The 24,797-nt window shown below is 41.0% G+C and overlaps 1 protein-coding gene across 1 annotated transcript in view; it reads right to left on the reverse strand.

The window, feature by feature from the left end:
• Window positions 1-13,514, reverse strand: part of LAMA3 (laminin subunit alpha 3) — a 108,653-nt gene extending 95,139 nt beyond the window's left edge. Inside the window, exons 1-2 of the mRNA XM_063395366.1 lie at window positions 13,099-13,514; window positions 7,174-7,326 (exon numbers count right to left, since the gene is read on the reverse strand). Of these exons, the coding sequence (XP_063251436.1) occupies window positions 7,174-7,326; window positions 13,099-13,356 (411 nt within the window). The 5' untranslated portion in view covers window positions 13,357-13,514. The remainder of the gene's footprint in view (window positions 1-7,173; window positions 7,327-13,098) is intronic.
• Window positions 13,515-24,797: the final 11,283 nt, after the last annotated feature.

The following is a 24,797-nucleotide window of genomic DNA, read 5'->3' on the forward strand; positions in this document are numbered from 1 at the left end:
TGTAAGTAAGCATTCTGGTATAATTACATAATATTTTAAAAAATCACAAAAAAATCCCAGAAATATAACTTAATCGGAATTCTGACCATTTTCTTGTATGAGTAAAGAACTTAATTTCAAAGTGGAAACAGCATTTTGTTTACAGTAATGAAAACAATGCACTCTAGCAATGCATGCTTGAAAGAAGATATATTACTGTAAGAGTTGAACATCATATTCTGCTGTAATCCAGCACCATAGGTCAAACCTTATTGATTATCAACTGGTGGAATTTAATCAATTCCACATTGATGTGATCTTTTTCCAGTTCACTCAGGTTTGTTCAGATTTAAAATGTTCTAGCAGTCAATGGCCTAAAGACTCAGAAAAACCCAGAAAAAGTTTTTAAAAATAATCCAGTCAAATGAACAAAATGCTCTCTTTATCTGAGAATGAAAATTAAAATTCAGTGTTATGCATTAACAATATTACATTACAAAGAGAGATTTCTATAAAAGCTCTTTCAGGTGACTTTAAGATGACATTAAAAGGTCATTTAAATGGATTGAGTTACACTGTACCGTTATTGTTAATGACACAATATTCATCATCTCTAACAGCATGCACATGACTTATTTTAAACCAATAGAAAGAAAAATGCCTGTTACCCATTGCATTCTCATAAGAATGCTAAAATTCTCAATATTAGTTTAAAATGTTTTCCCTATTTTCTCCTTAAAAGTTAAAACAACTCTATGTAGAGAAATTTCCAAGATTTTTTGAATCCTAGAAAGCATTTAAAAATGGATAAAAGTTACATATGCATATATAAAGGTATAGCATGTTTTCCTCTGTTCCTGACACCATAAACTCAAACCAGAATACTAAAACACTGAAACGATTTGTTAAATGACATCTACATTCTACATCCCTGATCCAGGCCAAAAGCTGGACATAAACTAATACAAAAGAAAAAACACACCATGTTCCAAACAATCATGATGATGTGTGTGCTGCTTCTGTAGCAAAAGATTGTTCTTCCTTTTTGGCTCATGAAGAGTAGAAAGTTCTGGAATGTGGTAGTAGCAAGAACCCAACTAAATCCAGGTAGACCATCTATCTGAGGCATTCTGTAGACACCATAGCAATCTTTCTTCACGTAATTTGATTCTGTTTACAGCAGGGCGAAATTTCCTCAGACTGTTATTAGCAGATACAGCTGCGGCACCAAAACTTCCCTCAACATGGTATGGTTGTTGTTTTAGGTTTCTTTGATCATCTTGAATAATGTGGTTGGTGTTGCAGATTGCTCAGAAGAGACAGAAATCTGATATGATTCAGTGCACAAATTAAACTTTTCAAAGGGAGACTGATGCAGGAGAGGGATTCAAGGAGTGTGAACTGTGCTTAGCACCTGCTCCAGAACACACCTTAGTGCCACTGACTGCATAGGGTTGGCATGTACATGCCCATTGGTTTTCTTGGTGTAATGAAACCTTAAGGTCTTGAGCATTGTTTCCTCTCAGAGACCAAGCCACAAAAACATCAATCTGTTCAAATGAAACAAAAAATCCCGCATGCTCTGGCTAAAATTAAAAGCTTTGATTTCTTGATGCTGCAAAGAGGGAAGCAGTCCTTTTATCCAAACATCCCAGTAGTACTTGAGGCCCCCTTGCAGATCCAGGTACTGTATAAAGCACTCCTAACAGTCAGTATTTGTCAATTTCCAACAATGTATTTTGTAACACAAACGGTAATACAAAAAATGCCAAATAGAGAGAGCTGAGCCAGCATTCCTGGAGTTGCCAGCTACCCTTCTGAGTATGTGGAAAATAGTTGTAGCAGAGGTGCAGAAAAAATCATTTGTGGGTAATACCTGAGAGGCATCAGACCCCCTGAGTGTGTTCTATGCAGCTGAAATGAGTACCCATATACACAGCAATAACTATACTGCATAAATAATGACAGCAGCTGCACAGGCTCCCACTGCATAGCATGCTGAAGTCATTCCTTGTGTTCTAGCTTCCCAGTCCAGGGTGCAGAAGCCCGGAATAAGCACAGGATTTTCAATGTTGTTCAGTTATCCCTGTCCATGGTGGTGTAGTCACATCATGCCTTCTTTTAACCAGCCACCGATGCTGAAAAATATCTTTAGTTATGTAAGTCAGTGCCTGTGAATAGGCCTCATAGACATGTCTGGAGATCCTTTTTCTGTTCCTGTTGATGGCAGGACCAGAAGGGAAAAGCTCTCCCTACATAGCATGGGCAGTACTCTGGAAGGAAGAACTGCATGCAGAAATGAAAGGGTAGTCCATTTTCCTCATTCAACCAGTCTTCAGTCTTTCTGCCAAGGCTGCAGGCAGCTACATCAATGAGTCTCGGTCATTTTCCTGAAATTTCTCGTGCAGCCACTTTTCCATTAGGATTTGGACAAAGACCAACTCAATTCTTGTAATTACTTCTTACATATGGCCTATTTCTTCGCAGAACACTGAAGCTATTGATATGGGAAAGGATTTGTACGACTCAGCCCTCAGTTGTCCAGAAGAAAAATGTCTCCTTATGAGGGCTGCAGTCCGAAGTAGAAGGGACACAGTAGGACCGTCAGCACTGGGAAGAAACCCAGGGAAGTGCAAAGGATTAGAGGCAACCAGCAGAGGTTCTGCTTTTACTACACTGGGTTGAAACTGAGGTATTTGGAACAACATACCACAAAATTAAAGCAACATGGAGGAATGGGCATGGAAAGAAAGATGGGGGAAGCAGAAATACAGACATGAAGGAAGTGAGATAAAAGAGTGGGAACCAAGACTTTCCTAAAGGGATGCTAAGGAAGAGCCAGAGAACGACTGAGTCAGAACAGCAAAGGAGAACAAGACTTGTGAGGTTTTCTCCTGTATATTTTCAGAATAACATCAAATTGGTATCAAAAATGCATTTTAAAACCAATGACGTGCAACTACTAATGCAAACACGAGAAAAAAATGATGAGCCATTGAAAAGGTCTTTAATTAAAGCTTAGAAAAACACCAACACACTGACTGCAACTTGAAGTAAAACAAATGAGCAAGAAAGAACGTATTTTAAGCTCTCTCCCTTATTAAGGATGGTAGCTCAACTCTGAATGAGTTGCTTGTAGTGTGACCTAGGAATAAATGAAATATGTTTTACCTGATACAACTTTTAGAAGATTCTATCACACAGGTGCTACTTCATCAGCTGAAGTTGTGTTACTCTAAAGCTCACAACTAGATGCACCTTTCTGTGACATAAGCCAAAAATCACAACTAACTTCAAATCATACTGTTCTGCGGCATGATCCCAAATCAGCTTCCTAAACAAACTAAAATACTCAGCACCAGAGTTCTCTAATACCAAGGAACACTTCAGCGCTGTTAGCATCCCCATTTTTGTTTACAATATTGCACCTTCTCCAGACTTAAGAGCCCCTTTTCTCCCCAGTACGAACCAAAACAGCAGAGCAGGGCTTGGTGCTGCTGTGGATTCAGAGCTGTGAGGGGCTCCAGAGGAAGGGCTTTGTCTCACTGCAGATACAGCACTGCAGCACTGCAGAAGCCTCGTGCAGCGGTTCTCATGCCCTAATCTGTAGGACTTCCCAGCACTATTACAGAGGTTATGCAACTTCATGCTAGGGCTGGGTCTGATTTCAGGGTCAGTGATAACAGAAAGTCTTCAAAAGCCAAGCACAGTGAGTGCAATGACTATTTTTGGAAGCCCAGTTCCATGCAGTTCGTGATAAATCTCTCACCACCTTGAGAGTTTCTCCCTACAGAAGAAGTGAGCACAGGACACTTTCTATTTTACAGAATGACACTGAAATTAATTGTAACTTCAGAAACATTTTAAGTTATCATGTCAATCTTTTGTAAGTTAAGAACAATTGGTTTTAGTTCTCAACAATTAGCCAAAGCTGAATAATATTCCAAACAACAAATATTGTTTGTAAATCAAAGGATTGCTACCAAATATAAAAATTAAACCTCTATCATAAAAAAGCAACTCAGAAGATTTGCCAAACTGTGAGGCTATTTATAAAATGTTTATACACTTTAACTGGTAGAAAATGTAAAAGCACGAAGTCCTCCACAGCACTTAGCTTAAATTTATGCCCTCCATCCCTAATAAATGTACTAATTTGGACATTGCATTCCACTGTGTACCTTTAATTTACAACGGTGACTAATAATATTGCTACATAAAAACTATTCAACATATTAGTCCACAAGAATTCATTGAGTCTGAGTCTTTCAGCACTATATTATTATTGCCAAAAAGCACAGCAAAAGTAAAAAAACTACACATAACTAAAAGCAACAATAAAATATATGGGCTACACTTCTTTGAACTACTTTTTGTAGTTGGACATTTCTTTTTCATTGTACGCTGTCATGCTATCCTGAACTTTCATTTCTTCTGAAGAGAGAGTTCAGAAAAATACCTGGGGGAGAGTTACAGTAATACCTGCTGAGCACTAAGCAAGCCAAAGATGAGGACACACCTGCTGAAATTAGGCAATCCAAAGAGTCAGGGGAAGGGCAATGAAATTCAGTCAAACATTCTGGATTCAGAAGTTTAAAATATGTTGAAAACTACATTGGGAAAAACATAACTAATTAGAGGAATAACTGAGATTTCATTTGATCCAAGTATTTCAAACAAGTCAGGAATAGCCACAGTGTAAGCAGGTATGTTAACAGAATGGAGAGACTGCCTCAGGGATAAACATTATAATTGTTACGCGGAAGGACTGTGATTGATTAGAAATGTAACTATAGTACAGAAAGTCAGAAAGGGAAGTAAAGCAGGGGTTTTGCTTTAAGGTTTTTGCTTTTTCTTGTATTACGAGGTACAGCAAAATGAGCATTCTTCTTGCACACAGATTTAACAGCCTGAAGGCATTTTGATTTTCACCCAAGCCTTTGTGAAACAGAAGCAGCACCAGGTGGGTGTTCTGTTCCAACCATTGCAGTGCACATTAAAACTTCCATCATGGTGCAACTATTCCATTAAACACTGTCGTGAGACCATGGTAAGAGGCTCCACTGGGACTCTGCTCTCAATGATAAAGATATAATGGCAGGAATGCAGAAAATTAAAAGCTTTTGACTTTGCACTATGTCCTGCTTCCTCTAATTGTGGATACTTGATGACCAGCTTACACTCAGTCACTGCTTCCCTGCACACATTTGTACCTTACTCTTTGTCATGTTCTGCACACCCAAAAACCTTTCCAGTTTTTGTTTGCAGAAAAAAGCGCCTTGTATTAAAAAGAAACAAAACAAAAAAAAGAAAAATAATTAGTAAAGAAAACTACACCCCTGTTATCTTTTCAATATTACCATATGTGGTTCTGTATTCAGATACACATCTAAAATTAAGAAGATTTATTTTTCTTTAAAACCCAAAACCTTCATCTCAGCTAAGTTGAGGGGGAAATGCACTCTGAAAAATTGTCTCTGTCAATTACTAACAAAATCTGCACCATTAGGACACACCAAGCTCTTAATATTAGGATCATGAAATAAGGTAAGATGAATTGGGGTCTCAGTGCTTACCTGTTCACTTGAGTAGACTTACTCTGTCACAGTACTTAATGTTCTTCATTATTAGTATTGTGTGCTACTGTATGAATTTGGGAGTGAAAATACTAAGCAAAATGTCAGAAGTGAATCTCAAGTTCAAACAAATCCTCAGATTAAGGTTTAACTGGATGAAAGCAGATATGAGAAAATGTCTTTGAAGCGGGAAAAAAAATCATATGAATCTTACCAAACCCTCATCTATCCACCAGCTAAAATGATTCATTCCTGATCACAGGACATGGAGTAATTTTCACCTTTGTCCTGGATTACTTTCATTTCCAAGAAAGGGGATTCAGAGTCATCTTTCCAAGTGGTATCAGAGTAATGAGAAACATGCAACCTCGCTCTAAGAAATCCTTTAACAACTACAGAAATCTTAGCATACAGCTGCTGGTGTCCATGAAAAGAGGGCACTTAGGTCATATCCCTTCTCTCAAGGAAAGAGGTTTCTCAGAAGTTTACTCAGCAAATAAAAAGTAATGTGTCTGTCAGTAGGTCCTCCAAAGAAGGTAAAAAGTGCAAAGCAGGAAAAGAAGTTTAGTATGGCCTTTCTGCACTGCAGCTCTACTGGATACAGAAACACTGAATAAAGATACCCACAAAATGAGAACCATTCCAGCCGTGGGAGGAACCAGAGTATTAGAACACCACATAAGATGAGATGTAAAATATGTTGCACCAGAATCCCCAGCAAAAATGGCAGCTAAGTCTCACAGAGAAATACTTTCTTAGTTATCCCTCACCTTGCTGTCAACTAAATTGAAGGCCTACTCAAAAACTCCTGTCCTATATAATCAGTCAATAAACAATTACTGCAGTCCAAAATATATATGCATGTGTGTACATATACTTTGCAGGCCTACATATGTATTTATAAACATGTGTTTTCTCATGATGTGAACTTGCACAGTCTAACTAACTTCACTGGATCAGCACCCAGTTATGGCAGCTGAGAATCCATCCCAGTGACTTAAAAAACAGATACAGAGGCTTTACTCTCAGCTACTTGCCTATCACTTGCAGGGGAAATACGGGTGTTCTTGTTGCTGTCTCATTACTAAATCATATTACACTGGTTTTGCAGTCCCTTCCTTTTAGACCACCTTATCAGGATTTTTCTGTCTATCTTGAAGATCTTGCTGGATGCCAGAGAAACCAGAAGGATCCCTGAGGCAAAAGCAGACTCAGTTATTCTCAAAATGTGTGCACGCAGAGATCATGAAGCCTCTCTCTCTCTGAGCTCATGGAAAAGGGGAATATTAAACAGAAGGCAGAGCTTGAGTTTCAACTAAGAAGTCCCTCCATATCACTTCAAATTAATGAGTTAGTGTCTGTGCAAGAAAGTACACCATCACAACATCTGTGTGGTCCCAATGGCAAGAACCCCCATCATCAAAATTCTAAAGGAAAGCAATCAATTTAAACAATATACAGTCAACTTGGTAAAAAAATACAGAACGTAAACCAGACAAAAAAGCTGTGATGTCAGGAAGTAAAAATCATCAGCCCAAAAGTCTCTCCCAACTGCAAAGCACAGGCACAAATGCAAGAAATGATCACACCTCACCTCACACACCGCTCAGGCACTTACCTGCCCCAGATCCAAGGTGACATTGACTTCGTTGTACTTCATGCCCATGGAGAGGGGGGGACTTTGCCACCAGCGCTCAGTGCCGTCAATGGCATTGGCTATCGGGTGAGCCTTGCTGGGGTCAGCAGCGTTGCAGTAATCACAAAACTGGCCCTGAAACATGAGCAAGAGCATCGTCTCAGACAACACCTCATGCACTGATGACACATGTGGTTGTTAATGGAGATTCTGAACTAGAGTGTTGACTAAAAATGCGGGTAGATTTTGTTCGTTTATACACCGTAAGTTTTAATGTATAAATCATTCTCCTGGTAATTAAATTACACATTGAAACACACGTTTTTATGTTACAAACTAAAACTTCAGAAATCTCAGTAAGGGAACTACAGTAAATCTTTATTAACTTATTGACACTTTGGTGAAATGACCTATATTATATCTACAGTGTTGTCTGCAGGAAAACTGCAGAAAAATAGTGAAATAAAGATTCTTAGAACTGGAATAGGAACAACAAAATTTATCCTCAATTCGCCTAAAACACCATGAAATGTCTACGTATGCACATAGCCTAGTATAAAGAAAACCATAACAAAAAAGCACTGTTACTTGGCTATAAGTTTAGTATTAGAATTTTATAACACTGTTTTCTTTTTTTTTTTTTGTGCCATTATAATACATTCTGAATCAGAATTTTTCTAAACAATATATGCTTGTGGAAAATGCAACCGATTGTTCCCTTTAAGCTTCCCTTTAAAGAATGTCATTATATCTTCATTTCAAGGAGTTACTGCCCAATTTCCAGTCCACAACTAAAGCCACAATCCAGAGATGCCCTTTGAGTCTCTTAAGCTCTTTGTACAATAATGATGAATAAACTTCAGGAAAATTGTCTTTTGATTTCATATCTTGGCTTGCCCCACAAGCTATTTTTATCTCCAAGAAAATGCATTTTACAGTCTACTAAGATTAGTGCTGAATGCTGAAATTAGTTATTAAGGGATCTTTTCAGTGTCCCATTCAGTTCTTATTCCAATCACTAGGTGGAGATAATTAGTGAAAATGCTAAACTGTGCCAGCTACAGATTTTTGTAGAAAAATAATATGTTCATTGAATGGCAGCACACCCTCCATGGCTACTTCAGTAGGACAGTTGCTTAATCCATCAATCTGTGAGCTGCTGACACTGTGTTGGGCTCCTTTTGAAATAAAGGGAATAGGGTGCATGTTACCTTATCAACTAAGCATATGTTACCTTCAAAAGCATGTGACTAATCTTTGTTGTTTCCACAATCCACACTGCCTGGCATGAAGCACATTCATACCCTTTAAGAATTAACAAACTCCTGTCTAAGTGCCATTGTTTCATTTGTCACTGCTGTCAGACTAACCAGGGTACCTGGAGCTATCATACTTGTCTGCTTTTTACAGAAAAGTAACAGAAGAGCTCTCACACTCTTGCTGGGTGCAGCCTTGCAAGCTTGGTGAGTTTAAGATGTTGTGCAGAATTTATTTAACATCTACCAATTACTAACAGATTGGAAAATACTTAATCAATCTCATGTGATATGAATACACCATCCTGTGCCTTTCAACTATGAAACACAGATGTTCACTGAATTGAATATTTCTGCAGTATCAATAGCAGTAATTTCGGCATCTGCATCCATCCTCCTCTTCTGGAAAGCCCAGAATACGATGCAGTTTCCAGAATGTGGCTACCATTACCTGTTCTGATTCAGCACAGCCGATGCCAGTCTGGCTGGGGGTTAACTCTTGACAATTCTAAGAGACTAAATACTCACATACACAAGTTGGTCAACTACAGATGGGGTCATGTTATAACACGATTCTCCTCCAGCTCTGTTAGAGAAGATGGTTTGGCTGACTTTAATACAAACTACAGCACGGCAGGACTCTGTCTGATTCAGGTGGTTTGCTGCAGCAGATACACATCAGCCCGTGCTAGCTACAGGCAACGCTGCCAGTTTCTGCAGTGACGAGCAGAGAACATCATGTCACTATCTGCAAAAATCCATACCCTGAGAAATCAATCTGTGCACTGGCAACTGCAGCTACTACCACATCAGAGCATCCTCCCTGACAAATGCATACCTGAGTTCTGACATATATGTTACAACAGGGCAAGCTTCCCTAAATAGCTTTATAATGGGCTTGAAACATAGTCTTTAGATGTAAATTACATTCACAATGATCAGGCTGGAAGTACACAAGAAACTGTTGCTGTTACAGCAGTTTGAGCTCTGATCTGGAAACAACCTCAAAGAAAGGTTGAATGAGAAGAAAACAATAGGGAGTATTAAACACAAGAGTTCAATTTACATGCATTTATGTGATTTCAGTGTACCAGAGCACTTGATATGAACTCAAGATACCATCTTTCTCTTTTTGGGCACATAATTCAAAGAATTTCATTGCAACAGCTGGAGTTTCAGTTATTTAAGTTACATTCCAGCAACTGCCAACTAGGCAGCAAAACAAAAATGAAAGAAAAAAAGTTATTGGACAGAGCAACCTTCCTCCCTTCTCACTGGCAGTATCTCAGGCACATCGTGCTCAGCCTGGCTGCTACAGGGCACGTCTCCACTCTGGTAGACTGGGCCTTGAAACTTGGTTTGATTTTGGCTGCAGTTCATCAGACAGGCAGGTGTGCATTTGTTGGTGACCTTGTTACTACCCTCCTTTCCCCTGCTTCTGTTGAGCAGAGACCTGGAACTGCATGAAAGAGTCTGCTGAAATACACTAGTGAGGACCAGGGACACACAGGGATGAAAAAGTCCTGCCTGTAAGTTATAGAAAGTGGCAACAATGAAGGATTTGTTCCCTATTTCATACCTAGCAGCTCTGTGCCCACTGGCAGGGCAGGACAGGTATGCAGTTAGACTTCAACTCACGCCCGCACACCACTGCGGACAGACTGGCAGGCAAAACCAGGCATGCCACTTATCTATCAGCTGCTGAAATATTTTATACTGTTGTGCATTTCTTCACTCAACACTGCTCTTATTAAGTCATTGTCCCACATGCCAGTGTGCTACATAAAGGAAACCCACCTCTTTCCACAGTGTATGTCCAGCACTGCCTTAAGAACCTTCCTTGAGCTGCCCACAAAGGGACTGCCACCCCACTGACCACCTTTAAACAACATCCAAATGCTCCTTCTGGATTTGCTGGATACTACAGGCTTCATTAAAAGACACATCACTAAATGACAAGCTGAACGAGAACAACCAAAGACAGAGCAATGGAAATGATGCTGGGGCTGCTCTTCCTCTGCCTTATTTTCAGATAGCACTGGCAACGGAGCTGTCTGCTCCCTTTGCCAGAACGAGGATCACATTCTGCACCTCCTTTCCAACTTCCCTATTCATAGGGCAACTCCTGCAATCCAGCATTGTAGAGAGTCCAAAAGAGAGTGACTCAAGTGTGTGGTATCACTTGAACTAGCACAACACAGTGGGTATTACGCCTATCACTTTGTAAAAGCCACATGACCTCCCCCTCAAGACTCTCAAGAAACGACATTTGATTTTAAATTTAATTTGCTGATTTAAAATCCTTCTATGTAAGCTCATGTTCTGTAAAAGTTTAATGCAATTCTCTCCAATTTTCCATGAAAGAAAAAATTCTCTTATTCAGAGCATCTTTGAACTTGAGAGGTGAAGTGTCTTGAGAATATACTCATTGTGCATTTTCCATGTCTGGATTTCCCTGGCCTTTTGAAAGCCTTTCCAGCCCTTCTTGAAACACAACAATGACTGGTACACCACAGAAGCACTCATGTTATGTATCTCAATGGGGCTTTGTTCAAACTGGAGAGAGACGCTGTGGTATCTGCACTTACACAAGCGCTCTGACAGGCACAGCACGCTTCCTCGTGCCAGGCCTGAGCTATCAGCAGTCCTCCTGGAAACCTCAGTCGGGCAGGAACCATAACAGCCCTCTAAGCTAGGACCTGCAAGTCAAACATTTAAGAAGAAGAGTTCCCCTCTTTCTAGCCTCCCTCTTCCTTTACACAGCAAACCCTCATTTCCAGTCAAGTGTTAGTATATAAAAGGAACAACTACAAAAACCATCAATGGCAACACGCAGGCTTCATTCCGCTTGCTTGACAAGTTTATCTGATGTTTGCTTTGGCTGATTTTTATTACCCTGTGATTTCTGATATTTCAAGGCATGTCAGTTTGAGATTTCACTGCAGCAGTGGGCTGTAGCGAGTTGCTGAGAGATTGCTGGGTTTACAATTTACCTGGTGGCACAGTTGTTTCAGGCAACTTTACACATGAGTGTTGCATTTGGTAGGGATGGATGGGTGCCTAAACTTCAGAGGTGTATTAGAAACAGCAAACCAAGCAGTATCCTGATCATCACCTTTTTTTGTAACCTCAGGTTAAGCATATAATACCTGTGTCCCAGTTTCCCTTTTACTAGAACTGTATACTACTCAGCCTGTAAGCATTTCCAAAGTACTTTGAGCTTTTTTTATGACCGAAAGCACAACAGAGATACAAGGTAATATAAAGAGAGAGAGAGAGAGAGATAAGATAAATTCATTGTGAGGGAGGGAGTTATGGCAGAGGGAAGTCCAGAGCAAAGCACACTACTGGCTTGGCTGCCCAATGAACTGTGAGGGCGGATTGCACGATGGTGCATGCTCCCCTCTGGCACATGGCAAGGAAAACACATGCTGCACCTTCTTAGTCCTCTCCCCATCTCACGAGTGCCTATGCTCATTAAAAGTGAGAAGAACAACTCTGTTATCCATTGAAACCCCTTCTGAAACCATCTTAAGGGTTATTTCACTATTAAACATACAAACACTTCATAAGACTTTGAAACACTAGCTCTTCTTCAAAGATGCTAAAAATTCACTTGTATGCTTTCTGTATTGCCTTAAGTCAGACAGCGCACCTTTAAGCTTTCAAAATCCCTTTCAAATTGCAGTTTCTTTCTGGTTCTCCTCCCACCAAGAAAGAATACCATTAAAATAACTTTGGAAGGTCTGAAGCTTTCGGAAAGTCCCCTCTTTTAACAAAGCAAATCAAACAGATACCAAGCATCTACTGCAGTACAACAGTTTGGTGCATTTTTTACTCCTTTCTTATCCTCTAACAAATACATGTTTCTTCCAAAGGAAAGGTATATTTCCACTAATCCTTTTTCAGAAGTTTTGCAGTTCGTTGTTATCTTGTGACTGGCGCAAAACGTGTGTAGTAATCTTGTGCTACGCTAGAAAAGTACAGCATGGTCCTTGCTGCCCTCTGCGCTTATACTCCCTGTCAGAGCCCCAAGGAGCCTCTGGCTTCCTCCCACAAGCACTGCAAGGCACAAACGATAAGCCTCACATTTAGTGCTTCTAAAATACCACGAAATACTTGACTAAAGCCAGTACTCTTTTCGCGCCGGCTGCAGAGAGGTGCCCGCTGTCCAGCCAGCAGCTGCCAGTGAAGCTCCGTCCCATCCCTTCCCTCAGGCTCGCCGCCTTACCCTCGGCCGTACCTCGCTGCTCACCGCAGCCCGCGGCCCACGCGTGAGGCCGCAAAGCCACCCTGGGCACCCCCCGAGGCACCCCCGGGAGCCCGGCGGGACGAGCAGCTCCCACACGCCCGGGAGCAGCCGCAGCGCCGTGCACCGCGGCGAGGGGCGGTGTGTGGGTGTGTGGCTCCGGGAGGTGCCGGGACTCCTGAGGGCAGGTGCGCGGGCAGAGGCGCCGCTGCCCGCTGCCATCCATCCATCCTGCCCGGCGCTTCCCCGCCTGGGCTCCCGCCGCTCCACGCTCCCCCTCCATGCCCGTGGCACACGCCCAGCCAGGAGGAAACGAGACCGCGGGCAGCAGGGTCACCTCAGACCCCGCAAAAGACACCCACACCCCCGGGGATGCGGGACGGGGAAGAGGTCCCGGCTTACCTGGATGGCGCGTCCCAGCGGGGCGGCGGCCGGGCCCCCCACCAGCTTGCAGAAGAGCTGCGGCCGCCCGCCGCCGCCCGCCGCCTCCCCGCAGGTGGCCGTGGCCCAGATGCGGGCGGCGGCCGCCAGGTTGAAGTAGGGCGGGTGGAGGCTGAGCCCCGTCCCGCGGGAGGCGCCGGGGCCCGGCTGCGCGGCGCACAGGGCGAGCAGCGGCGGCAGCAGCGCGCAGAGCAGCGGGGAGCCCGGCGGCGCCGCCATCCCGCGCCGGGCTCTGCCCCGGCCCCCCGGGGCGGCACTGCCGGGCGGGCGGGAGCGGGGCAGGAGAAGGAAGGAACGGCGGCTGCGAAGGAGAAGGAGCGGGCTGGGGGCTGCCTGCACCTCTCTCACGCCCTGCCTGCGCTGCGCGGTGCGGGCTGGGGCGGGACGAGGCGCAGCCCCGTCCCCCGGGGCGTGCGGTGCGCTGGACGGGGCGGGACGGGACGGGGAAGGGTCTCGGGGCTGGCGGGGTTGTCCCAGGTGTGTGCCCAGGCGCCCAGGAGCGGGCATGGCCAGAGGTGCCGCCCCTGGGCTCAGCTGGAGCTCTCTGAGCCTCCTCTTCCCCGCCAAGTGCGGGTCAAGATTTTTGACAGACCATGAAGAAGTATCAGAGTATGCCAGCCTCAAAATCTGCCCCAGCACATTACGTTGTGGATGCCCCATTCCTGGTGGTTTTCAAGGCCAGGCTGGATGGGGCTCTGAGCCACCTGGTCTAGAGGGAGGTGACCCTGCCCAGGGCAGGGAGGGGTTGGAAAACTAGATGATTGTAAAGGCTCCTTCCAACCCAAACTATTCTGTGATTCTCTGATAACCCCTGTTATGTCAGTAACCTGTCGTGTCACATACAGGGAGTAAAGTTAAGGCGTTCAAGCTTTCTTCACAAGCAGGGGCATCCCCACACAAAGTATACCGTGCTGCTCTCTGCAGGTCCTTAGGAAGACCCCGTGTGACTGTGCTGCAGAAATCGCAGTGCCTCTTGCCAAATTCAGTGCTCTGAGGCTGCTGGAACCGGAGCAGCCCGGGCCAGCCTCCTGCAATGCACAGCCAGTGCTCGCAGCTCCTTGTGAAATGGGTGTTCCTGCTCATCCAGGGCAGACAATGAATCTCCTGTCTTTTTAAAGCTATTTGGCACAGACTTTGGATAACACAGGAGCTGGAGGCTAAGGGGGAAGGTTAGGGAGGGAGAGGGAGGCCTAAGAACCATGTCATCCGTATCAGGATTTGCACTGATTAATGGCATTGCTATCCTAAGTTTCATACCTATTCATGTTTCCAATCCTACACATGCTCCCACATCCAGTGTTCGTTCCTCTTAACAAAATTTGAAGGATTCTGACAAAAGATACGGGTAGATACAAATGCCTACAATAGTTTAAGAGTGATTCATGTGAATTGCAAAGCATTTCATAACTTTATGAAAGCTTTGCTACATGCTGCTCAGCAGTGGCAAGGGAGATCCCTGGTGTACTGTTTCAGGAAGCACCAGCCCCAAGCTATTGATTTTGCCTACAAGATAATCTCACCACCCTTCTTTGTTTGGCTATGGCTTTAGCACACCATAGAGACACATCTGTGGGATACAATTTTTGTGTCTTCCATAATAAGAGTTGACTTTCATAAATGTAACATGCTGTCAATTCACATATATCAAATTTCATAAATGCTTTTGGCTTCTAGAGCACCTTAAAAATATTACCCTTTTACAACTGTGACGTCTCTTATTGCATATGTACATCATTCGACTTCATCAAATAGATTGCACTTCATTAGAAGTAGGAGAGGTTTGAATACAAAGAAATGTTCCATTAACCAAAATGCCACGCTATCAGATAGGACAGCCACTGGTCATTTCAAACTATTTATTGAAAAATGGTTAAATTGCAAGTATATCCTGGTGTGTATCAGTTTTTTACAAATGGAGATCTGGAAGTATCTGATGGAAGTCCAGAGCAAGCAAGTTCTTAGAAAGGCCTGCCCACTTTTTTGGGTGGTTCAGGTAAGAAACCTAGCCTCAGGAGATCCTTTGCAATCTCACTTTGAAGAGAAGATTCTTGAGAGCTGTTTGGTGGGTTGCTCACGAGAAATGCTCGTTCTCAAACAGAGAGTATTAATTTATAGGTAAGCATCACAGGAGAAAACACAACTAACATGAGCAAGAACGTAATAGTGTGGTAAAATAATGACATGTTCTTGGATCTACTTTCCTAAAAGTTAAAAATAGGGATGAAACTTTGTAAATATTCACAAAATTAGCCAATCAGATAGAAAAAGAGAGGGAGAAATTTTCCTATTCTTTCCCTCATAAAGTAGTGTTCATTTTCCTTAATGTATACCTAGATTTAAAAATATTTTGTTGGCCTTCTAGGTGATTTTTCTGTCCTTTTGTAAATCACTTATACTAAACAAGGGATTTTTTTTTAATTCAGTGTGTTTTCTAGAAATAGAGATCAAAGTGCCACCTTTTAAATTTTCTTGAAAAATCTCTAGAGAGCTCTCTAAATATGTTGGCAGATATTATGAAAAATGCAATGACAGTTTTTGCCTTTAACTCAAAATGATTGGAAAAAATGTTTAGAGGGGCATTCCCAGCAGAGGTACTCGATAACTTGATTTTTATAAAAAGTGACCAAAATTTTTATGCAGAGACCCAGCAGCTATTCAAAGCCAGAGATAATAATTTGAGTGAGGAAACAGCAGTAGTGTGGGTGTGTACATGGAGGTCATGATAACAGCCTGGCCTGGCACTAGCAGATGGAAAACTGAAATTTTTCTGTGACTTCACTGAGTTTTGGCTCACCTTAACTAATGTAGAACTTCATCCTCCAAAAAAGTCACTATCAACAATTCATGGAATAATACTTCATCTTCCCCACATGTCATCTTTTTTTGTAATTACAGGTTCCAGAAACACAGGTAAGAATTCATTAGCTGGCATCGCTCTGCAATCAGCATTTATGAGATAGTGCCCCTCTGCAGAAAACACTCTTCTTCAGCTGTCTGCCCTTTTTTCCTTCCACTAAAGCATTTCCTCCTTTTTCCTTCAGCTTTTATAAGGTTTGCTTTCCTTATTTCTTCCTGTCTGCAAGGAGTAAACTTTGTTAGTTGACTGACATTGAGCACTTTATTGAATAAATAGGCAATTGAAAATGTTACTGGGTTTCTATTGTTATAACATAAGCAGATTATGTTACATTATTATACACTATACATTCTATTTTAAAATATGTTCATTTAAAATTTCAAGTCAAGAATGTTTGAAAATTAGCCTTGCTGATGTAACTTCTGTTTCACTCTCTTATTGATATGTGCAGTACAGCCTGTCTCGTCTCATATTGCTGTTTCATGTATGTTATATTACAAACCTCCAGTGAAAATGAAACCATCAATAAATAGTCCCAGTGAGTAATATTTTTTATTGCTCACTGAGTAATTAGTGGTAATATTTAGCTCCTACTTTACAATCCCACATTGCCACACATGGTGTTATGGGAATTTGCTCTATGTTTTTGAGATAATAGTGAATCAATATCCTACCAGGTAGCCAGAAAGTCTCTCAGATTAGATAGTCCTGAGTCTCTACTCAGTGATCATCAAAGATGAAAGTGTGCATCTTGTTCCCCCATTAATGTTTTGTATCTGGCATTTTTGTTTAAGCCGATCATAATAATTTTGAGAAGAAGCTCAATACTTTACAGGAAGACTCTTCCACAGACTAAATCTTTATCAGGTAAGCACTAGAGTGTAAATACCCAACCAGAAGCTTTCAAGCTCAAAAAACGATCCCTGCTTTTATCACGGAAATAAGCCATTTATCACATCCTGTCATAAATGCTTATGCATTACTAATACTTGGTTTGTGTCTATATGTTAAACTTTCATTAGTTTTAACAACATATTTTTGCAGTAAACCTAGAGTAAAATAAAGTTATTTGCAGGCACTCTGGTGTAATAGTAAAATGGTGCAGTGTGCTGGCAAGACCAGTGTCCTCACTGAATATCATTAAATAAGATGCATTCTGTTTAAGATCATTTTAGTCTCTGCTCTTCTAACATAAGTAGCTTTTTCATCTCTCAGACATTCCTTTAGTATTTGAGGACGCTACCATGTCACTTTGAAAAAGATAAATTATCCTGTTTGTAACTGGAATAGAGGCATACAGAGGCTAGGACTGAGCTCTAAAATGCAGTTCTATCAGCAGAAACAGTTTAGAATACTACATTACACTACGTAGTGTAATTCCAAACTCAGTTACTCAGAACTGCACGTTGGTCCTGTCCTTTGGTTTGAGTTCATTTTTTCTTGTTTCTTTCACCTGTTTCTTTCTGGATTTACACACTAGGATTATACCATCCTCCTTCACAGACCACGTTTTTCTGAATGTCCTTGTGCTATGCCTGCTAGATCTTGTTATCCATCCAACTGGAGCCTCTCTTATTGTCTGTCCTCTTATCTCACATGATGCAGGTATTTCAGCTGATGCTTTTTGAACTTTTTTTATAACTAGATGGCTGCATAATGTTGCTGTGCCATTCCACTGTGCTTGTTGCATGGTAGTTTAGTTGCTGCCATTTACTTAGCATTGTTTTACAGCCTAATAGGCAGTCTGTCTTTCCTTCTGCCAGACAGCAATCTCATGTACTAAGATTTTCCTGTACATTCTGCTTCCTAAGTTTATTTGACTTAGCCTTAAAACAGAAAACCACTGTGAATACTCAGTTTCTAAGGGCCCTCAAGTTAAATTGCAACATCTGAAGAACATTCTCATCATAGCTGTTGTATGTTTTCCTATATTTTGTATTTCTTTCCTATCTCTTGTATTTCTTCAAATGTCCTGGCTACAAACAACTTAATAGTAAGCACTAATGGCTTGATGGGGTTGTGGACTAAGAAACTTTGAAATGGCTTTGTGGCAGATTGGTATTTCATGCTCTTCCACTGCAGGGAAGTGCTAAGCCAAAAGAGGAGGGAAGGTGAATGTTTGCTGCTTTACAACACTCTCCCCATTCATGGGAAGGCAAATTGCATTTTCCTGAGAAGGGAAATTAGACTTTCAAGACAAAAACATGACCTCTCATTCCTAGCCAGTGTGTAGAACTCATGACAGTCTGTCCCAGTTTTGATCTTTTTATGTTTAGTCAGTGAGTATCCTGAGGCTAGGGCAACCCTGGAAGTGAGACACAACTTCTTTGCCATCCAGTTCCAAAGAATAAGTCCAGAGGAACACTCTGGGCTATGTAGTTAAAGATATAGCTAAGAATCCCTAAGCAAACTACACTTGACCATAACTCCTGTTAACTACAGAGGGTGATACTTTTTTTTTTTTTTTAATAACCTTCTAATGGACAACATTAAAATCCATCCACTTTATTGTTTTGTTTCTTAATGGATTTCCTTCTTATTCCCAGCTTCCTGTACTCTTTTATAGAGTTGCTCATGGACTTGGAAGCTCGAAAAGAAGAAAACAAGTCTTGGTCATAAAATGGCTGATGTTTTGTGAAGAAGCACATTCTCCCTTTGGTCAGTACCCAATGACTTGTCAGTCAAACATCTGGGGAAAACTAAAATGTCAGCTCTTGTATTTTTCACATCCTGTTTTTCTATTTGCTGACATTGGTGCTATTATTGGTACTTTGGCCATCATAATAAGGGAAAACAGCATGCCACAGACTCTCTGCCACAGTACGCCAAGCAGCCACTCTTGGAAACCACTTCTTTCTAGACTGCTTTTCCTAAGAGGCTTTTTTAGCCATTGGTTAAATTAGATTGGCATTTGAATTTCATATTTTTCTCTGCCAGAATTGTCTTTGATCTGATCTCTAATAATAATAATAAGACAGTGTTTTTCTTGGGATCCTTTTCCAGAAAGGTTTTAGGTAGTGTTGCTTTTACAAAGTACCTCAAGTTTACTTCAATCTCAGCTCTAGCCTGACCATAGTCCCATCAAGTCCTTAATTTTTAAATAGAACCTTATGTTTAAATGTGATAGGAAGCCAGATTTCAGCAGTATAAACTGAGCAGACTCCAGTGTTGTATCAGTTTATGTCAGCTGAGGATCAGGCAAAAAATGTAAGTGAAAATTCAAACAGATGTAGCTTAAGAATATTATTTATTTTTATTTTTGTGACTCAGGAAATATAGTAAATTTAAAACAAATCCCTTGTGAAAGTGCTGAAAATTTAGTGGAGAATACTTTTGCTACTTTTTTTTAACACAATTACAGATTTCTGTAGCATAGACATAATGCATTACAACAATTCTCCATGGAAGAGAATGTATAAGAGTTACAGCTCTTATAAATATTTTTTTTGATAAATAGTAATTAGTTTCAGTCATGTTAATTACCAGGAGCTTCATTAGATGTGAATGTGCTTGGTAGCCCTGCTGTGGTATTATTTTGTCATTTGGGTATTTTATCATACAGTTGTATACGTATGTTCTTTAGCCAAATCCTTTCTTTTCAATTAGTGGACTGATTTTCTGATCAGCAGAGCATAAGACAGAGAAATTGAACTGACTGAGCTGTAGCCAGTAACTCAAATTTTTTACCTGGCAAGGCAAGTAGTTTCTCTCTCACATGCATAGAGTTGACTCCTATTGAACTTGCTTATGCCATGCCATGTCATCCATACCCTCAGCCCAAGGTCTCAGTCTTTTCCTCTGAGCACTTCAATTCTCACCAAGTGAGGATGAAATTAATCTACCAGGCCAGTTTTACTGAGTGGGGTGAGCTCTGAGGGCCCAGGGAGGCATCTCAGAGTCTGGACTCTGAAAGTAATGCTGCCCAACAGCTTCTGTTGTCCTCGGACAAAGTTTTTGGGACAGAGAAGAAACAGCCAAGCACACACAGTTCAGCTGGTCAGAATGGCTCCTGTGACCAAGACAGCGAGAATTTTACACTTCCATGCTAAATACAGAGCAGTTTTGTGGTTCCTGTGCAGGAACCACAATGAGGTGTGTCCCCCTTTAACAAATCTGTTTACTTAGGCTTAGGAGGATAACTAGAGTTTGGCCTGTTTTCTTACACTGAGGTTTTTCTGTCTTAGTAAATGTACACAAATCTTCCATTTACAAGAAGTTAGTTTTATTCTGTGGGCTAAAAAAAACCAGCAAGCCTTGGATAATCTGCTGTTTTTCCTACCTGTAGTAGCATTTGGGATATATCATGCATTGTTCTCACACTCATGTGACACGTATGTTTTCAGATCCACAACACTTCTCACAGTGAAGTTATATACAATAATGTACAAACAATGGCTGGGGAAAATGGATATGATATTATTTGATTTAAATATGCCTTTCTGTTTGGAGAACTTCACTAGCCATCAAGTTTAGATTGTTCATGGACTCTGCCAGTTTCATCTATGTGCACCACTATCCATTAACATTTAAGTGCCAGGTATAGGGTTGAAAGATTGCAAACTTGAACACAGGCTCATGCACTTCTCTCTGGCTGAGCAGATGGAAAATAGGTAAACAGTTAATTTCAGACTGACTCATAAAATCAACATATGCAGAGGGTACGCAGGGAAAACAAAAAGAAATGACAGATGAAGAAAGCACACTGTCACAACCTGTATACATTGTATTAAAGCAATATAACTTGAAGAGAGCAAAATTCCAAGACTTGGAGGAGAAGGATAAAAAAAATTATGAGTGTGATGTACCTGTACAGATGCTAACATAGAGATGATTGAGTTGTTTGAAGGTTGGAAGGCGTTTGCACTTAAGTGAAGATGGCATGCTGGTGCTTATACTGGACTAGAAATTGGTCTTACATGGTAGTTGTCATCCTGTCATCAATTTCCTTGACCTGTCTCTTCACATCTGTGACAAAAGTCATCAATTTGCTGTGAAAAAATGGAAAAGAGGAAGGAAAAGAGCAAACTCATTGAGAAATTCAAGTGGCAATTTGGGAATTTGTTCTCTACTACTTATTCGAGTGCAATGCTAACTTCTCTCTGATTCCCTGGTCATTAGCCCAGGCATCAGTTCACAGGTTCACGTGAAGGAAGTTAAAAACACTCTTATGGTCCCCAGCAGCTACATGTCCTTACACCAGCTTATACCAGCAAATTTGGTAGGAAGTTGGATATCATAGGAGGCCTCAGCAAGAAGGCTGTGTAGTAGGAAAAGAAAAATTGAAGATAAGAGTTCCCTAGAAGATGAATGAATACAGTTACTAACATGTTGAGTAAACTATTTCTATTAATAGATAAACTTTTCCATTTTCAGGTCCAGTTTTGTAAATCCCCCATTCTATTTTTAAAATGTTTATGGGATACATAAATACTTAATACAGTTTTCCTGATAAGTCTGCAAGATTTATTTTCAAAGTAACTTTTACTGTTTCTAATATTATCCCTATTCATTTCCAGGAGTACCTTCCAAAATAAAAAGTAACTCAAAGTACTTTCTTCATGTACTAGTTTTTGTAAAATAGACCTGTATTTTTTTAATATTATGGAAATAAGGAACAGGCTATGTAACTATTTATGCTACTGTTTAGCAAGAGAAAGATTAATGGAAATGGTAGAGATGGACCAGATGGAAAATCTTTTTGTTTATAGACTGTGTTATCAAAGTTATTGCGGATGAATTAAATGCATTTTCTTCAATATGAAGAATTTAAATTAACAATCAAAAAAAAGTGCAATATACAACTTGAAGACTGTAATGTTCCTGATAATTTCAAAATTGAAGTCAATCTATTAGCTTAGTTTTCCTTAAATTCTGCAATATTCCATCTTCAAATTAAAGTAGGTCCTGCAACAAAGAAATCAGCAAAACCAGGTTGTATTTCTTAAAGAACTACACACAAAGTGCTTCCCAAATCCTGAAATCAGGCTCACAACACAGGGTGAAAATGTGCTGGAAAGGCATGACAGCATGATTTAATCTGATGCAAGCTTATGAATTAATCCTTGGAGCTGTCACTGTGTGGTAGGAGGTACTGATTCCAGTGTCTCAAGTAGCAGATCTCCCCAAAGCTGTGTTATTGAAGTCTTTGTCTATGGAGTTTCCAGAAAGAGTAAGATTTTTGGCTTGAAATGAGCAGCATCTTTTTTGTTTATAAAGAGAAAAAATTAGGGGATTATTTCTCACCTCAGTAGCAAGGCTGTGTGTATTTCTGTGCACTTTCATAGCAGCACATTAATGGATCTGCTCTTGTGCTTTCCTGATTTAAAACTCCTTGTGCACACCAGAGAAGACTGGAAGTAAAACAGCAGTTTGCTGAATTAGTTTAGAAATGCCTCTCAGATCTGTCACTATTCCTCTTTTTAATCAAAAGACAGTTTGGACAGCAGTGATACATTGCACTCAAATTAATACCCACCTCATGGATAGCACCATCCATCTCAATGTCCTAGCATTTTGCATGCAAACTTTGGCTAAGTACATAAGCAATAATCATCTGAGACATGCAGGAGGTTTTCTCTGTGGCTGTTCAAGTGTTTCAACATGAGATGAGCAGTGCCACTCTTCATTGAAGGAAGCAAACCCAGTTACTCAGCCCCAAGTGCTGTGAAGGTGCCAAAGGGCGTCAAACCAAGAAGCAGACAAGGATTCCTTTTGGGCTGAAGAATATTCCTAGGTGGCACAGCCTGCTGGATTAGGAATGATTAATACTCCCAGGCAAGGGATGGGCAAGCCCAGGCACTACAGGGTGTATCACACTTGTTGGACATGTACAAGGTGATGACACAAGCTGTTGTCAGTAGACACAGCATGCTTAGAAAGTATCACATTTATTGTCTATGTTATGTACCATGAATTTGTCTTGTGCACCCTGAAAAAGGTCAGGCTCACCCTGTCCTTGAAATGGGTTGATGAAGCACACATAAACGAACCCACACTAAGCTGCAGTAGACAGGCCAAGGATTTCCTGATGGTTTGTGTCCCATTTGTAGGTGCTGCAGAACATCTGTAAGTCCTGGGCAAAAAGTGAGGCTTCCCAGATTCTCAGTGAATGAGAGAACACACACAGGGCACAAGACTTTGGCTACTTTTCAGGCAGGAGAGGGGAGCCGACATGGCTGTAGCAGACATCTTATTATAAGGTACTTCTTCTGTTTCAAAGATTGCACCGCAGTTTAGAGATGTCTAAGCTAGCTGTGGTAGTAGTAGCACAACAGAGGCTGTCTACTTTGCAAATACTGCAGCCTGACAGGAGCGAATCTGTAGAGCAAATGGTGCTCAGCTGTAGGCTGATGGCCTCAGCAAATGGTGCTGAGGACCTAAAGTCTAAATTGTACCCTTTTCATATTGAGCTAGTTTTAATTCAGATTAGCTCTTTTTCAATCCCAGTTGGTAGCTGCAACCCACCGGGAGTTCTTTGAGGTTGTTCAAACTGGATCCAGTGTGCACAGTACAGGATCCTTCACAATGAGGAAAGAGCACCATAGGGGAGACAATCAGGAGATTCTCCTCAGCTGAGTACTCCTCATCCAGACTAGAGCCTCATGATTCTCCTCATCCAGACTAGAGCACTGCAGCAGCTGTCCCGGAGAGGTCAGCATGAACTGATTTAGCCAGCCAAGCAGTTGGATTTGCTGGTCTATGCAGATGCCCATGCTGGCACAGCAGAACTGCTGGTGGTATCTGAGCTTGCCAGCTCAGTTCACTCCACAGCACAGTGCAGGATTTAGCCAAGATCAAGAATGATTTCAGCAACATAAAGGGTCCAAAGATGGGGAAAGAGACAAAAGTTTTAGAGCTGCTCTCTTACTGTGTGCTGGTAATTGAATCTTGCTAACAAAAACTGATGTGCAAAAACCTTATGCTGATGGTTTCAAAAGTAGTCTTTGTCTTGGTGTCATTATTTTGAGTTACAAGGCAAAAGAACGTAAGGAAGCCAAACTGAGAAGTTATTTTTAAAGATTTTGGCACAAAAGGCTTACCCGGGCCCACACAGGAGGTCATAGACAGAAACACACACAGTCCTTCAAGAGGCAATGATCCAGGATTTTGAAATCATGCAGAGAGAACTAGAGTAGTAAAGAAGATTTCTACCTTTAGTAAAATAGAAATAGAATTTGCTATTCATGGTAGCTAGCTTATTACTGTTGTTGTCTGGGTAAAATTAGGCTTCAAAATTTGTAACTGAAGCTGCTGAAGATTGATACATTTTACATTTTAAATTTCCCTTTTTTCATACTTTGGGTAAAGTAATTTATTTCTAGAAAAATATAGAAACCTATTTACATTTTAAAAATATTTAAATAACTAAATGTTAATGGAAGCAAATGTCCAAGGAAAGAAGACAATGCAGCTGAAATCAATAACATTATAGTAAGATCACCATTTGCAAAGCTTCAGAAAAAAAAAGTAAGTTACAATCAGAGAATAAATGTCACGGACCTTCATCAGTGATATTTATACAGGTGATATTGAAAGCAAAAGCACTGACATTACTGACATGCAGCCATATGGGAAATGACAAAAGCTGTTGCAGAAACGTGTTTGTCAATGCAATATCTTCTGAGTTACACAGATGCAGTCGTGTGGCATGCCCTGCAGTAAAGAGCTCTGCAGTCTGGAAGATGGCAGGTGAATTTAACAACAGGGGTTTGAGATGGGTGCAGATTCTCATGTCAGAGTTCACTGAAGTTACAAAACACACATTGACCGTCTTGTCTGCTGAAATGTATTTACTCATTTCTAT

This window comes from Prinia subflava, chromosome 1 (assembly GCF_021018805.1).
Source record: "Prinia subflava isolate CZ2003 ecotype Zambia chromosome 1, Cam_Psub_1.2, whole genome shotgun sequence".
Taxonomy (NCBI): domain Eukaryota; kingdom Metazoa; phylum Chordata; class Aves; order Passeriformes; family Cisticolidae; genus Prinia; species Prinia subflava.